General features: G+C 47.7%; 2 protein-coding genes across 12 annotated transcripts in view; one reads left to right on the top strand and one right to left on the bottom strand.

Annotated features, from left to right (window-relative positions):
• The window catches only part of LOC139059245 (uncharacterized), a 349,734-nt gene that overhangs the window by 308,381 nt on the left and 24,633 nt on the right, over positions 1-16,720 (bottom strand). Inside the window, exon 1 of one of the 10 annotated variants that reach the window (XM_070537403.1) lies at positions 12,698-12,789. The exons of the other annotated variants lie outside the window; for them this stretch is intronic. The gene's annotated coding sequence lies outside the window, so the exon portion shown is untranslated. Of the gene's footprint in view, positions 1-12,697; positions 12,790-16,720 lie in introns of those variants that run through there. 10 annotated transcript variants of the gene reach the window in all.
• The window catches only part of LOC139059243 (doublesex- and mab-3-related transcription factor 1-like), a 220,123-nt gene that overhangs the window by 187,767 nt on the left and 15,636 nt on the right, over positions 1-16,720 (top strand). For both annotated transcript variants that reach the window (XM_070537394.1, XM_070537395.1), the window contains exons 3-4: positions 910-1,056; positions 4,264-4,444. In XM_070537394.1, the coding sequence (XP_070393495.1) occupies positions 910-1,056; positions 4,264-4,404 (288 nt within the window). In that variant the 3' untranslated portion in view covers positions 4,405-4,444. The remainder of the gene's footprint in view (positions 1-909; positions 1,057-4,263; positions 4,445-16,720) is intronic.

Genomic DNA, 16,720 nt, shown 5'->3' with positions numbered 1-16,720 from the left:
TCCGTTATTGATACATCTATAAAATTTTCTTGTATCACCATCATTCATCCTTCGTTTTCTTCCCCGTCCCCCATTTGCATTGCAAAGTAGCAGTAATGAGGAACGTTTAGCTCAGGCGGACCTCCCTGCCCATCTGTAGGTTTCTCTCTTTCTCTCCCTTGAGGAAGGGAGAGAATAGGTTGCTGGAAGAGCTAAGTTCGCAACAATATGATAAAAGATTAGCTCCCTTTCTTTTCTTTTTAAATGTTTCTTTTATTTGAACTGTTCTTTTACTTTTTCCTGAAATACATAAGCCGTTAGAGAGCCTTTGCGCTGTTCGTTGCCTTGTCTTGTCCATGATTTTTCTTTCTGCGCTCATTTAATTTATTAAATCTCAAAACAGTCGTTGGAGGCATGTGGAAAGTCTAAATAATCGTCTCATCTTTAAGGGCGGTGGCGCCTTCCTAAAACTTGTATGCTAAGATAGTTAAGCTGTAGCTCCAACGAGCATATTCTTTTTATGGTTTGAAGTTAATACAAGTCGTTGAGAGAGAAAAACCACTCTTTAATGAATGCCGGAGATGTTTGCCTCTGACGCCTAGCGTGCTACCCCAGATGACGAGTATGACGAATGAAATGACGCATTCATAGATTGTACACACGCACAAACATGCACGAGGACGCACATTAAGAAGTAATTATAAAGCTTTGTCGAATCCAGTACCCTTTAAGGAGGTTAAGAGCGCCTTCCTTGCTCGCGAAACACCACCAGGCTTGTCCGAGTAAAACCATGTACTTGCCTTTGAGTACTAGAATTAAGCAGTTTTCTCAAAACGCGCCTTCTCGCAGTTGCGAACGCACCCCACATGTACATGCAGTTTTGCGGAGCGTCCATTGTAAACTCTTTTTTTTTTCACTTCGTTAATACAGGCAGCAGCGTCCATGAGCTCCGGCTGCCCCTCGTCGCGCAGTCCCGAACTGGCGGCCGACTTGGCGGCGGCGGGACCCGTGTTCGGCGGCGTCTTCCGGCCCGTGGCCCTCATGACCACCAGGACAGCACCGCCGCAGCCACCTCTGGTGAGATTGGACGGCGCCTGGATTGCTTAGTGCAGGCGCGCGTGTGCATTAATCTATACGTGATTAGCAAGCGACTGAGGATCTGAACTGTGAAAGTGCAATAGTTGGGTTGAAGATTAATATGCAGAAGGCAAATGTAATGTTAAATAGTCTAGCAACGAAATCAGAATCCATGATCGCCAGTACGCGTCTGGAATGTGTGCAAGAGTGCGCTTATGTAGGTCAATTACTCAAGGGGACCCTGCCCACGAGTATGAAATTTACAGAATAAGAATGGGTTGGAGTGCATACGGCAGGCATTACCAAATTCTGAAGGGGAGTTTACCATTACAATCATTGCATTCTACCTGTGCTAACATATATATGGGGCAGTAACCTTGAAGTTAGCAAGGAAGCTCGAGGACAAGTGAAGGACCGCGCAAAGAGCGATGGAACGAAAAATTTTAAACGTATACGTTAAGAGACAGTAAGAGAGCGGCGTGGATCAGAGAGCAAACGCGTGGATAGCCGATATTCTAGTTGGCATTAAGAAAAAAAAAATGGAGCTGGGCAGGCCATGTAATGCGTAGGGTAGATAACCGGTGGACCATTACCGTTACACAGAGAGCGTCAAGAAAAGAGACGCTCAGCCGAGGACGGCAGAAAATTAGGTATAGGGTGGTGAAATTAAGACATATGCAGGCGCAAGTTGGAACCAGCTAGCGCAAGGTAGTGGTAATTGGAGGTCACTGAGAGAGGCCGTGCTGTTTTTAGGGGACATAAAAATAAGCTGATGATAATTATCACGATGATTATGACGACTAGCAGTCGTCGAACAAGGAATGTCGCATGAGCCAGCGTTTCGACAAAGGGGTTTGACGTCGTCACCACGAGAGAGCCAAGTCCGTTTGCAGGAGCATTTGCTCCAGCTGTGGTCGAACAAGTGTCGAACCACGACGACGACAAATGCCTTTGTCAGAATGTTTGCTTCAGTGGTATACTCCTTCGTTCCACTACTACTGATCATGTCAAGCATCCGTCTTTCTGTGATCCTCCGGCTTGTTTTATATTACTGTTTGCGTTTGTTTGTGACGTACCTTGTCGCTCATTATTTTCTTATTCATCCTGACTAATTCACCCATACAAGCAGTGAATGTCGACCTATATGGTCGGTACGGAGCTCTCAGCATCTCTTAAAATAAATATATAAAAAATAGGCTATACAACATACTTCTGTGGCACCGTATACTGTTTGTCTTCACTTGGGTACTTGTTTCTTTTTATGTTCAGTTTCCTAGTTGCCTGTGCGATGCAACTGTATTACATAGCATAGAAAAACATTGTGCAGTTGTATGCGCGCAGCTTTTCAGTACAGACGCTGCTCATGGAATAGAAATAGTTTGGGCACAACAATCACTGTATTTACTGAACCTTCGGAGTCATGGAAGCTATTCGACTGTCACCTGCGAGGCTGACAATAGATTAGTCAGAAGAAGGCAGACCACCCCGGAGAGGGGACAAAAAAGCGCGTAAAAACAAATGAACACACTGACTGCTTGGACATCACAGTTCTTTTCACACGTAGATGATAAACATAAAATGCCGCATTTGCTTAAGGAACGTGACTTCCTACTGGAGACACTTTTCTAGAGAGTACACGGCAGCTAGAGCGTGCATTGTGAGGCGCTGCGCAAACGTGGCGGTATTTCTGAAGCTGCTCGCGCAAAGGTCTAGGGTTGTACACACACTATGAATCTTGGATGCTGGCAGGCGAGTTGTAGAATAAATGGAAGAGCCCTCACCGGTGGTTCCAACCTGCCGCGACAGGCCAACACTGAAGCACCGCTGCGTTTGACCGCGTTGGCCCGCACAACGCTCTCTTGTCTTCCTGGTGCGCCCTATGTTTTTCTTTCTCCTTATTTTGTAAGGCACCAAGGAGGAACTAGACGGTTAGCATGATTCGTAACGTACTTCGTAGGAGAAACGTGTCTTAGAGCAGAGCTCCGCATTCGTTGCAGACGATAAATCATGCGGCTTACGTCCTCCGCAGCCACACAATGTGCAAAATAAGCTCGCATAAGTCACGTGTGTGAGGATGCTTTTAATAAAGTTCTTCGTATCCGTATTCGTACGTCATGTGTACGTCTCGACAGTTGGTTATACGCGGGCTGCCTTGCTGCGGCTACGTCTGATCACTAGCGCGACTTCGGGAGCCTCCTCAAACAATCCAAACACCTTGATGTGGCGATAGAACTGGGCTCAAATTTCTGTTTGAACTCCAAGACAACCTTTCCCAGAGGTTACTGAGTTTAGCGACTCACACTGCGAAGTCCTTTTCAACTGCTCCCTCACACCCAGTAGTTACTTGAATAACGTACACCCACCTTCCCTCCTCTCTCTCCCTGTAATCTTTGCTTTCCCCTTTCCCATTCCCCCGGTGTAGGGTAGCCAACCGGACGTTATTCTGGTTAACCTCCCTGCCTTCTTCTTTTCTCTTTCCTCCTCCTACACCCTCTCGATTTTGCTCGAGCGACCAACACGTTCACTTTCGTATACTCGGATAAAGATACATTGTCGTACAAACGATATATATATATATATATATATATATATATATATATATATATATATATATATATATATATATAGAGAGAGAGAGAGAGAGAGAGAGAGAGAGAGAAACGCTTAAGATATGAACAACCAAGCGGGTTTACGTGCTTGGTTATTAACGGATAATTACGGCAAGGGTTAGCGGAAGCATGCGTTACGCGTTGTATTATATATTATACAAACGCCTGGAAGGCCTTAACGCTGCTTCCGCTAACCCTTGCCGCGATTATACGTAAATAACCAAGCACGTAAACCCGCTTAGTTGTTCATATCGTAAGCGTTTCTACGACTGGTACAGTTAAAGTTTTAGATCGAACCACTAAAAACAATCGAATTTGATAAGTTAGTCCTTTCCTTGCAAACAAACGCACGCACATGATCAAGTCAGTAATTCGGGATCGTTGGCCTGTCACGCTGGGAAACGGACAAGGATAGGCACGGGAACGACAACGCACCGTGCTAAATTCCAGCTATTGATAAGAAAGTGATCATAGGTATCCAGTTACTCAGTTTCCCCAGCGGGAACCATAAGTACGCACACATTTGCAATACAAGCTGTCGAAGAACTTTCGCTCCTAGCGCCGTGGCAGTAACAACTTGACCGACCCTTCCCCGCAGTCGGCGACGCCCCCCAACGACGAGTCGAGCGACCTGTCGGAGAGCGAGCGGCCTCGCAGCGCCAAGGAGTCGCTGGCGTTCACCGCGGAGGCCGCCCTCACCACGCCGCTCAGCTTCGCCAGGGTCAAGGATGTGCGCTGAGGCGATGGACGAGCCGCGTGCCCGCTGACGCCAACTACAGGTGAGACACGTCGCGCCTTTCTCGCGCGGCCCATATGGCGGCGCTTACACGAATGCGACGCTTCGGGATGGCGAATCGCATTCAAAGCTCTAAGGAAAGGGTTGGTAGTTCGAGACGGGGTTCTCACGTTGTGCTGCACGTAAACGCATCCATGGAGAGAGGAGAAGCGCAATCGCTGCTTGCCTGCACTCTCCTACACTCTCACCGGCATAACGCAATCGTCGGAAGCAGGTTGTGGCTTGCTTGCTTCGGACGAAAGGTGACCGCCACATGTAAATGCTGTCGCGTACGAAATAAAATCTTCTGCGCGACATAAAAATGTCTGCACCTGAAGCGTAAGCGCGTAAAGTGTTCTACCAGTTCTGCTAAATACGCTCACGGTATAGGTGTACTATTGAGTTCCGTAAACCAGACATTCGCCGCTAAAGCTTTCTAATGAAGGTAAGCACGCGCTGATCCCTTATACTCGTTCTTATCGAGTTCTTGGCACTCATTTCAAATTTGCTATCGTTGACATTTATAACCGGGCCCGTGGTCGTTCGTTGGGTTGTTGTAACTCACCACGCTGTGTATGCGCTAACGAAAACATAGGGACTGGTTGGCGGAATGATAGAACATCCGATTATCGATGCATTCCCCGTTGGGCTTGGTAACAACAACGCGAAACCTCTGCAGCGCCGTTTTGTTGAGTAATATCCCAACGAGGCTCATTTCATTTTTTTTTCATCTTCTTTCACTTCGATACCTCTTTTATACTGAGCATATGAGCGAAGAAGCAACTCATCAGAAAAAGTATACGGGCCATAGGCCCGCCAATAAAACTGAATTTGTGATTCAGAAGCACAAAACTGAAATAGACGAGTGCGCTGTAAAGTTCTCAATGCCAAGTTTGGACAGCAGTCAGTCAATTTCAAGTACAACGTTCATAGGCGCGGAGAAGAAAATCCGCGTTATCGCGGAATCCCTGGTCTGTAGACTTTTGCTCAAGCGAATACATATTCACTGAAATTACCGTTCTAAACACCCTCACTGTATGTATACGCGGGATTCCTGACGTCGTACACAACGCGGCACCAAAGTGCTTAAATTTCTCCCGCGTCTCGTCAGAAAATTCCGTTCTGCGTTACATTTGTTACCGCGTTTCCACCAGGAACAAAAGTATGAGCTTCTTTCTAAATGGCGATCAGGTTTTGACTAACACCGAAAGACCGATTCTAATCTCCTGTCCAGCGCCGCTTTTATCAGTTGTCCTTGCAGACTGCTGGCCTGGTGGAGCCCGTCTCCCACGGTACACGTCGCAAATTGCTATCTTTAGTGGCACTGGCGTCATGCATTTTATAAGGGATTCTTATCTCAGCGTAACACCATAATATGCAAATACAAAACGTACTGAGAACTCTCATATGATGTGTAAACAAATTATGCGTGTTAGAAAAGCGAGAAAGCAACAACAAGAACAATCAGACGAAGATTCTCCCCATTATGTCCTGTGGCCAAACTGCTATATCGCGCGAAAGTTTATCAGTGCTGTGCTAGTAGCTCATTCATGGTGAATATTTAAATATACCGGTTAATGGAAAAATTATCACGCTCATTACCCCTGTCATTAACGTGATCACTGCTTTATGTAGACAGGGGTAATTAGAGATCGCTGGGAGAAGGCTTCGTCATGTAGCGCACACAAATGGGTTCATGTTGATGATCGCGTTAAGATCTACATCACAATTTGCAAAAAAACTTGGGGCTTTTGAATCAGACGAGAAGCGTACCTTACGAGCCGAAATGCTAAGCTCGTTTCATCCATCAATCAGTCATCAACTTTATTTCAGTATCAAACAGACACTGCAGTGTACGCAGACAAACAGCCATTGATCAGTCTTGATTAAGTCTGCGCCCATGCACAGGGCAAGCGGGAACAGAAACATGTACTGTGAAAAGTCTAAAAATTATAGAAGAAAATAAACAGAAGTGACCTATTAACAATAATATAAAGGCTAAAACTGACATCGAGATTAGTAATCTTAAAACAAAAAAAGTCAGTGGTTATTTAGCGGTAAATGCGAGAGAAATGCGTTAGCATTACGTCGTACCTCTCTGACGTCCCGGATCTATGATTTAAACCGCGTTCGCCACATTGCAAGATGATGTTCAGGAGCTCACTCGACACACATCTTGCCTCTTCGAGGAGCGAACTGCAACCGACGGTTGACCGGAGCAGACCACCGTCAGTTACACTACATCATCATCATCATCATCATCATCATCATCATCATCATCAACCTGGCTACGCCCACTGCAGGGCAAAGGATTCTCCCATATTTCTCGAACTACCCCGGTCATGTGCTAATTGTGGCCATGTTGTCCCTGCAAACTTCTTAATCGCATCCACCCACCTAATTTTCTGCCGCCTCCTGTTACGCTTCCCTTCTCTTGGAATCCAGTACGTAACCCTTAATGACCATCGGTTATGTTCCCTCCTCATTAGATGCCTTGCCCATGCCCATGTCTTTTTCTTTATTTCAACTAAGATGTCATTAACTCGCGTTTGTTCCTTCACCCAATCTGCTCTATTCTTATCCCCCCCCCCCCCCATCTTTAACGTTACACCCATCATTCTTCTTTCCATAGCTAATTTCGTCGTCCTCAGTTTAAGTAGAACCCTTTTCGTAAGCCTCCAGGTTTCTGCCCCGTAGGTGAGTACTGGAAAGACACAGCTATTATACATTTTTCGCTTGAGGGATAATGGCAACCTGCTGTTCATGATCTGAGAATACCTGCCAAACGCACCCCAGCCCATTCTTATTCTTCTGATTATTTCATTCTCATGATCCGGATCCGCGGTCACTATTTGCCCTAAGTAGATGTATTCCCTTACCACTTCCAGTGCCTCGCTACCTATCGTGAACTGCTGTTCTCTTCCTAGACTGCGAAACATTACTTTAGTTTTCTGCAGATTAATTTTTAGACCCACTCTTCTGCTTTGCCTCTCCAGGTCAGTGAGCATGCATTGCAATTGGTCTCCTGAGTTACTAAGCAAGGCAATATCATCAGCGAATCGCAAGTTACTAAGGTATTCTCCATTAACTCTTATCCCCAATTCTACCCAAACAAGGTGTCTGAATACCTTCTGTAAACACGCTGTGAATAGCATTGGAGAGATCGTATCTCCCTGCCTGACCCCCTCCTTTATGGGGATTTTATTACACTATATAACAGGTAATAATTCTTAAGCGTTGCAAACTTTAAAAAAATCGCCTGTGGCAGATAACACAATTCCAGTCCTTGAGCTGGATTGTTCAAAAATTCGAACTTTACGTGCACGGGAAATCGAAACACATATGCGACTAATTAAGAAAAAAAGCACTAATTTATATCTCAATTAGACTACGGCACATATTGCAATTTACGAATTATAGTCGGTGCGTTTGCAAGGCGTATCCGCCTGGAAATAATTTTCAGGATGACACCAGTTCCGAGATATTCGTTGTCAATATGTGTGATAAAATACATGGTGTTCCAGTTGCTCTGTTTCAATGCGAAAAAGAGCTTTATTTTATATGTGTGGAACAACAGTGTATTTTTACCTCTAGTTTGATGGCGCATGTCTCGAAATCCATGCCATCCTCAAAATTCCTTCTGAATGGATATGTCTTAGACTCACCGGCTACGCTTTGTATAATTGCAATTTGTGCCGTAAACTAATAAAATAAGAAGTTCATTAGATAATATCTGCCAACTAATTGATTATGTGTTCCGATTTCTCGTGCAAGCAATGTCCGCATCTTTGAATAACCCAGCTCAAGAGAATTAGAATGAAGCCATTTGCCACAGTCGATTTGTTAATGTTCTCTAAAACTTTGAATATATGTATATATATCCGAATGCTAACGCATTACACTAAGTCAGCATATCAAGTCAGATCATTGATTCATTCACATACTGACTACAGAGTATATAATGTAATTCCGGAGGCACTACCGTAGGAGCGTTATAAGTGTGAACTCTCCACTGGGATTGCAAGTAGTGATCGAAAATAGGCACTCGACAGCCATTGATTGCATCCATCCATGCATCCGCCCGCACCCGCCCACCTACCAGTCATCATCATTCTTCTTTCTTCATCATCTTTCTTTCTTTCTTTCTTTCTTTCTTTCTTTCTTTCTTTCTTTCTTTCTTTCTTTCTTTCTTTCTTTCTTTCTCCTGTGCCCTAAGTCAACAAAGATTGACCCCCGGATTTTACGTAATCTTATTTCATGCTAGGAATCAACCCTGTAATGCCCAAACGCAGTTCCTCATCAAGAAAAAAAAAAACACTTTTTCCACCTTTATTTCTGGCACTGGCCAGTACACTTCCTGAAGAAAAAAAAAACACTGAAATGCGATTTGTGCTGTCACCTAATTAGTACAGTAATCAATTAGTAATTTGTTTGCTTAGCTATTCAAAACTGCTAACTTTCTCCAGCATATCGAAAATGCTACTATAGGCTGTAAGTTTACTGCGCTTAGATCACGTTTTTGAGCAGTCGAAGGAGGAGTCACTCCATGGTAAGCTGTGAAAGGTAAATCAGTATTTGTTGTTTTGTTAGAAGCGAAGCTTTTGTTTGCGAACATCGCCGGATTTACGTGACCGTGGGAGCTGCGCGGCTGTTCTGTCGCCAAATAGGCCAAGCAATCGCAGCGGAGGAGGCGCAGGGCCTCCCCCGCTGGGTTCCTCGCTCCACCACCAGATGACTCTGATTTCCGCGCATACGCGGAGACCAGAGCAGGCTAGATGAACATCAAGCAGGCTAGGTGACTATTTGTCATCGCCTCGTTTCAAAGAGGATGCCAGTAAATCATCATCATCAGCTGCAGCAGGGGCGCCGGCCGTGCGGGGGAGATAAACAAAAAGAACCAGAAAGCTCGCATTCGCGCATCCGCGGCTGCACGGTAATGAGGAAGTAAACACTTCTCTCGGGTAGAATCGATTCGAATTGCGTTACGTACGTATTCGCATGCTTGTCTCTGACACCATGATGCGTTCAAGGCGTCCGTCATACTCGCTAGTAGTCAGCAACTACGCTTAGCGAAAGGCTCCATATAATTGGTGTGCGCCCGCGCTTGGGTGTTCGTGTGTGTGTGTGCGCGCGCGTGCGTGCGTGAGCTCGTCTTTCTACTCTTAAGTTATGCACTAACATAAAGCTTCGCCTATATAGATTCCAACTCGTCGGATCTGTTGCATTTTCTTTCTTTCTTTCTTTCTTTCTTTCTTTCTTTCTTTCTTTCTTTCTTTCTTTCTTTCTTTCTTTCTTTATTTATTTATTTATTTATTTCGTTCTCTCTCTCTCTCTCTCTCTCTTTCTTGCTTCACTACGGCAGCGCAGTGCAATAAACTGGACATGCAAAGACACTTAACAGTGCATGTCGATTATCTTTTCCGCAGTTCTATTCTTTATGGGCAGCACTTCTCTTCAGCACCTTACCAGTCGAGAAGCACTCACGCGAAGCGCAATCAAAAGCGAGAAAATGCTTCCAGAACACGGAACCGTGCCAAGCGAACTTCAAGAAGAGGCCACGAGGAGTACTAAAAAAGTCCTGTCCTGGCCCATTGTCTTCACGGAAAGGCTGGCAGAGCTCTGCCGCTATCCTTTCCTGCATGGCTGCAAAGCCAGCCGCCGTTGCGCAAATACGAGAATTGCGTATCTAGCAAGCAGGACTCGCGCGTATACGGCACGTGCACAGGCGATGCAAGTTGTTGGCGAAGGGAGCGGGTGTCCGAGGACGAAAAAGCAAAGGAAGAGGGGGATAAACGCGCGGCTAGAGAAATTTATCCCCGCATAACTTATTTCCGCCACCGCGTCCCGGCAACGCAGCAGCATCCAGTACATAAGAAAGAAGCCGGGAATACTTGTAGTATAGGGGCCTTGGATGCGGGGAGGGGGTGAAGACGGTTTAACCGAAATCGCGGTGAGCGACTTATGTGATCGCGTGCAGGTTTTGCGGCGCTTTCGCGCCGCGAAACATAAATATACCGCGTCGCCGCTCGCTACGAGGGCCGCATTGCCGAGTGCCCTGTGGCGAGCGGCTCGCTCTGTGAACCCCGACGTTCCAAGCACCGCCGCAGGCAGCGCGCAGCAACGCACATGCACGCGGAGCAGCCGACACTCGGTTACGCTGCGCGTCTCGCCAGTTCTGTGCAGTATTAAAGACGCTAACGGGGAGACTGCGAGAACGCGATCAGTCTTAAACCACTTCCCCGTTGCAGCCGCGCTTTCAAAGATTCACGCCGACTTGCAAGTGGTGTCTTCGAATTCTTGTAACCTGGTGGCGGATTCGTCTCCGAGACGACGTATGCGCGGCCGACAGAGTTTCGTGACATCCCCATTGTATCTGCCCACCCTCGCGGGGACGAACGTCAGTTATTTGGCGGTAGGACGTGATTACTTGTAAAGCTTGAGAAGGAGGTCGTTTTAATGCGTTTCGTCAGCTCACCCTGCACTACCTGTGATTCGCGCTGATCGCAAGTTATCGCGTCTGCGTTCTCTCTTTTCAGCGCGGTTAGTCAACGCTCAACCGTAACGTGCGCAGCGCTGCACCGAATTACAGCGCCGCCACCGTAGATGCTGCATGGCGCTTCCCGGAAAGAGCCAGCCCGCAAGCGTGCAGATCCTCTCGGAAACGCGCGCCGAGCGGCGGCGTAATTCTGCGTGGCTGGCGCACGGGTTAAGGGCGACAAGAAACTACGCCTAAGAGGAGAAGGCTGCGGTCGGGGATATGAGTGGTTGTTGGCAGCGGAAGCATTGGCGGACGCAAACGGGAAACAAAAAAAGAAGGTTACATTCTCGGGCGCTGCGTCCGTGTAGGAAACATCGCTTTATTTACGGTCCTCCGTTGGGCGACTGGACCGCGGCGTCTCTTGCCTCTTGGAGGATATTGGTTACGGCTGATAAGCCGCAGGCGGATCTGCGCTTGGGCGCGCTCGCGCGCAACGTCCTATAGTCCAAGCTCCGTGGAATGCTGTTAGCGTGGTCGGACAGGTGTGCGGTGTAATCGTTAACCTCTGTGGGTGGCGGATCGCCGGCCGTCGAACAGCCGTCCCTGGTAGAGCATTAACCGCAGGAAGTTCCTTCAGACTTATGTTCTTGGCACGGTTATGTTTTTTGTAGGACATATTATGCGAACAAGCTATAACCGTGTAATTGACGATTACGCCGCACGGAGAGAGCTCGCCGCTATGTGGCTCACGACCTGTTGAATCGTCAGTTTTCTGACGTAGTGTGCAGCGATAAAAAGACGGAAGTGTGAACTACAAATAAATTTAGGGTAGATGGTATTGCTAAAAATTAGACGAAAAATAGATATTTCGGCAATAAATAGAACACATACACACAAACACAAACACACAGAGAGAGAGAGAGAGAGAGAGAGAGAGGGGGAATCCCAATTATGCGAAGTAACTGAATCCGGACAATAGAAAATGACTGCTAAATAACACGACACTGCAAGACAGCGAAACAAACTTGGTTAAACGGCAATATCATATTCTCAAGATGGCTAGTTTGCTATACTGTGCTAGAACATTAAGGAATATATACAATGACAGTGACCGAGTTGTACCAAGTAATGAATTCCAGTTAATGAAGTAATTAAGGTAACAATCGATTGTGCACGAAAAAACCTATTTAAATATGTCCGTATGTATGAAAAAGTGTTCAGTTACAACGGCAATACCAAAAATATTCGGGACTCTCAGTTATTTAACGTGGAGAACGCTTCTGCTAATAAAAATATTAAAAAATTGTTGTATTTAGTAGAAAATGACAAAAAAAAAACGAATGTGTAAAATCCGTGAATTTCAACGTCAGTGGGCATTCTGGTCTGTCTAGCGCTTCGTAACTATACATACATCGGCTAAAGTCCTCACACCACGCGTGGGCGGTATAATTAAGTATTTTATGCCTCTCAACTTCAGCAGACTTGAAACATCTCTTATAATTCTTTTTCTTCTCTTGCGCTTCTTCCGGGACTTCGCAACTTCCATGATTTAGTGGCTCAGCGATAAACAACATTTATCGGACTCCGAGGCCACCAGCTCCAAGGGCTCAAGTGACCTCGACGTCATCCATGTTATTCTATGGCATGCTCGCTCTGCGCGTGCTCCCCGTGCCAGTGAACTCGGTACATCGTCACACGCACGCGCGCGCGCGCCCCCGAAAGTCTCTGTTGATATAATGTAGCCGTAAATGTCATAACTTGCTTCAAGAACAAGCTCACCCTTGACGGACACGAGTTCGCGTTGCGGCATTCCCCGACGTCAAACATAACGTAAATCATCGACCCTGCGCCGTATATGGAAAGAGGCGCGCTCGGCTAAAAGGGTTGGTGCACGCCCGAGCTGCTCCTCTTGCTTCAACACCCGCTTCGAAACGGCGTCGGCGGACGGCGAAGGACGGCGCGTTCTCGCTGCGCGTATACACGAAACAAAAACTCGACACAGATAAGCGTGAAACCCAACCCGTTGTGCAGAGGCGTCGCCGACTGAGAGCAGGGCCCGCGGCTCGTCCGAGCTGCACATCCGGTCACTTCTTCGCGATGCCATCTGGAGCCGCGTGTCTGCAGGTTTGCCTCGAAAAAACGTGGCGCCCTCTCGGCCCGACGCTCGCACCCAACGCTGCTCGCCACCCGAAACAAGAGCGGTCCCCTGTTGCAAGCTTTCTTCGCGTATATCGCGCCGCCCGTATATGCTTTTGAGCAAAAGCGTAAATATTTCCTCCCGCTACGCGCGCGCGTGCGCGATTGCGCCTGCCTGGGGGCGATACAGCCCGTTTCCTGTTTGTATCAAAGAGAGGGCAGTTTTATGCGAGTCGTCAACTTCAATCTCCCGCTTCGGCTGCTTCTCGTCCGACTCCCGACTGGCTATTTTTTTTTCATGGTGGTGGTGCTTCTATAACGCCATGTTCTGCCCTGGAAAGGAACTCACGTTGTCCATTTCAATATTTGTCTATGTTAGGCGCATGTCTGTCGCCGACGAACATCAGTCATTCGTTTGTCTGCCCGATATGCACTCACTCATGCAGTTGTGTCCTCGGAGAACCTCGACAAGGTTGCTCTACTCTTATCTGTTCATATTCCCTGCAATTCTGTACGCTCCGTCTGGCAGTAATAAGTCAGACTCGTGCTACATACATCAATACCTCATCCTTTCAATCTTGCATCCCCTCCCTCATGCAGAGTATCATGTAAGCGATTTTACACACGCCGGCTGAAGTCTGCGTTCCAATAGCTCTCTTCTCTCTCACACACGCACGCTCACACACACACACACACACACACGCTCACACACACGCACGCTCACACACACGCACGCTCACACACACGCACGCTCACACACACGCACGCTCACACACGCACGCTCACACACACGCACGCTCACGCACGCTCACACACGCGCACACGCGCGCACACACGCACACACACACGCACACACGCACACACGCACGCACACACACACACACACACACACACACACACACACACACACACACACACACACACACACACACACACACACACACACACACGTTAATAAATCCACGAAGAAATTATTTCTGATTAGTAAGCGTTCATAGAGATCCCGTGGACTTATACACGAAATTCCGCGCCCTAACTACAGCGAGATCCGTGGTGGCCGCTCATTTTTTTCCTGTCCTGTCCACGTGATCGTCCTTTTGTGTTTGGTAAGATGTCTTAATAGGCAAGAAGAGCTGTGGCCAGCTTGCTGAATTTTGTACTGCGCACCTCTTCTGAAGCAAAAATAAATAAATAAATAAATTACAGTAAATCAGTCGCTTCACGCACTGTGCACGTACGATGAAAAAAAAAATATGTAAGCGCTGTGGCCATGCAAAGGCTTGGTGAACTGATGGACGGAACGTATGCAGAGCGAAACATCCCCATCTCTGTCTAGCCAGCATCTACGACGGTGCCAAAGTCTACCACACCTCCTGCACACTTTGGAAATGGACCATAAATCAGGAATCTCGCGTCCTTCCTTCCTTCCTTCCTTCCCCACCCTCTCATGCCGACGCCGCGCGTACGGCGATCGAGTCCTGTGTAGGCAACAGCGGTATATTATTGACTTTTTTTTTTTTTCGTCCGCTATATGACCGTCTCGACGTAGTAATCCCTCGTGACGCCCGCCGCAAGAGGGGCGTAATGCGTGCATAAAAGCCTCTTCTTCGACGCCGCCGACGCGACGTCACAGCACTGAACGTGTGCATGAGAGAGCTAGCGCTGTGTGCGAGCCGATGGGGATTACGGCTCGGCAGCGCGCCGAGCACAGGCGCTGCGCAATTTCGTGTTTGCATCTTTCGTGATTCGTTAGGCCTGGGAGAGAGACGTCGGCGTACGCGGCGCATTTTCAGTCTTCCCTGCGTGTGTCTCTCGTATACCTGGGTCGCATGTGAGCTGTGCATTCTCTCCCTGCATATATATAGCTGCGGTGGCTTTCACCGTACGGTGACATAATCTCCGCACAGAGTGTCTTCATCACAACCCCGCAAGCGCGAAGAAACACCGTTTTGTCCCGGTCTCTGCAGTCGTATGCGCGCTTGTCTTTCCGTCGAGTTCACCGTTTCTACCTTTTCGGGCACGGTAAGTTAGACGACGCTGAGTTGTCTGGCCCCGTGTGCAACGTCGTTGTATAGCCTATCGCATCACCTCGTCTAGGTTCGCCGTGACTATCGACGGCGGCGTCGCAGTGAAAACTGCCATTAAGCACGAACTCAGGTGCACCGAGGGTCAAGTGCATTGCTCTTGTCGTCTTGGACGCGACCGTCTGGACATATGGCGATTTGATCCGTCTGGCGATTTTGAGTACTTACGTCTGATGGAGTGAGCACACTGTGCCCGCCTCGACGTCTAGACTAATCTGAAGTGTATGAGGGTCAGATGATCAACTGGAATATACCCATAATAGGTCAATAAAGTTTACGAACTGCACTTGTTGTAAGAGGTCTACAGACGAGAAGTAGAGTCTTTGTCAAAAGTTACTACACCGCTGACCGCGCGACAAGTGTTCGCTGTTGGTACATGCGAAGAACTTCCTCGCCTCGAATTCCCAACGCTTCAAAGGTCCACAGGGCGCGAATGCCAGCGGAGCCCTGTGCTTGCGTTGCGGCAGCTGTTCTCACGCGACGAAGTCTTCTGTGATCACTTGACAGTGCGATACCTCAACAACGGGGCAGGTGACAGGCTGCTATTACTTCTACCGATTATTATTTTCATTGCTATTGCTTGGCGAATGCCGTACTCTCTACCGAACTGCCGTTGTGCTGCTTTGTGTACGAAGCGGGCCTGAACGTCTCAGTTGTCTCGCGTTCTCAATTTTCCTCGGCATCGCGCATTATTGGGAATATATTTAATCTCCATTACTAAACCCTAGAGGAGCCATACACGGACTCTGAGATGTCGCGCAGTTGATCATATTTAGAGCTCAGATGACCCCAGGAAACGCGAGGTTCAGAAACCTCCGTTCCCGCTCCTTTCGTTGCATCATCATTGCAAGCAAATAAAGTGGGCAGGAATCGAATCTTTGACTTTTGTAAAACAATCGCACACTTATTATCCTGCCATTGTCCAGACCCTATGCCAACTCTGTGGTCACTGTGGCTATGTGAACTGCGACAAAATGACACGTGGTCACAATCTGGCAGTCCCGGCCCCATGGCCGCCTCCATAGGTTTGAACCTGCTGTTTCTTCGATCGTCGCATGGCCTTCGGCGAAGAGACTAAGTGCGACCCTTATGAAATGATACGTGCTTCTACATAGAAGTGCCTACTTTCCCAACTGTGATTTTCGTGACACGCCAGAACCAGTGTGTCACGTCATTTGTGCTCGTTCGCGAAGGACAGGCGTTGGCTGATTATCCGTCCACACTCGAAAATCGAACGCTAGCAGAAGGCGTCCTACTTAGATCTTAGCCAGACTAAGTTCAGTTGCAAAGCAGCTCCTACGTTAGTTGTATTCCTGCCCATCACGGGGCTTTAGTGACTACTGTGATACTCCATCTAACTGACTCACGTCCTCTGTCCACATCGGCACCACTCAAAACTGTCTCTCTGTCTCCCCTTCCCTTGATACCTCCGGCGCAGAGCAGCACGCTACAGGAGTTAACTTCAGGCCGACCTCTATGCCACTTCTTAAATAAATTTTCTTTCTCATTCTCTCGTTAGTGGGCGCTTATCAGAACCATGCGTATGCGCCGCACAGGTGCTTTCGAGACTACCGCTCAAAGC

The sequence above is a fragment of the Dermacentor albipictus genome, chromosome 4 (assembly GCF_038994185.2).
Source record: "Dermacentor albipictus isolate Rhodes 1998 colony chromosome 4, USDA_Dalb.pri_finalv2, whole genome shotgun sequence".
NCBI lineage: Eukaryota > Metazoa > Arthropoda > Arachnida > Ixodida > Ixodidae > Dermacentor > Dermacentor albipictus.
The sequence above is the reverse complement of the archived record's forward strand: the minus strand, read 5'-3'. Positions and strand labels throughout refer to the sequence as shown.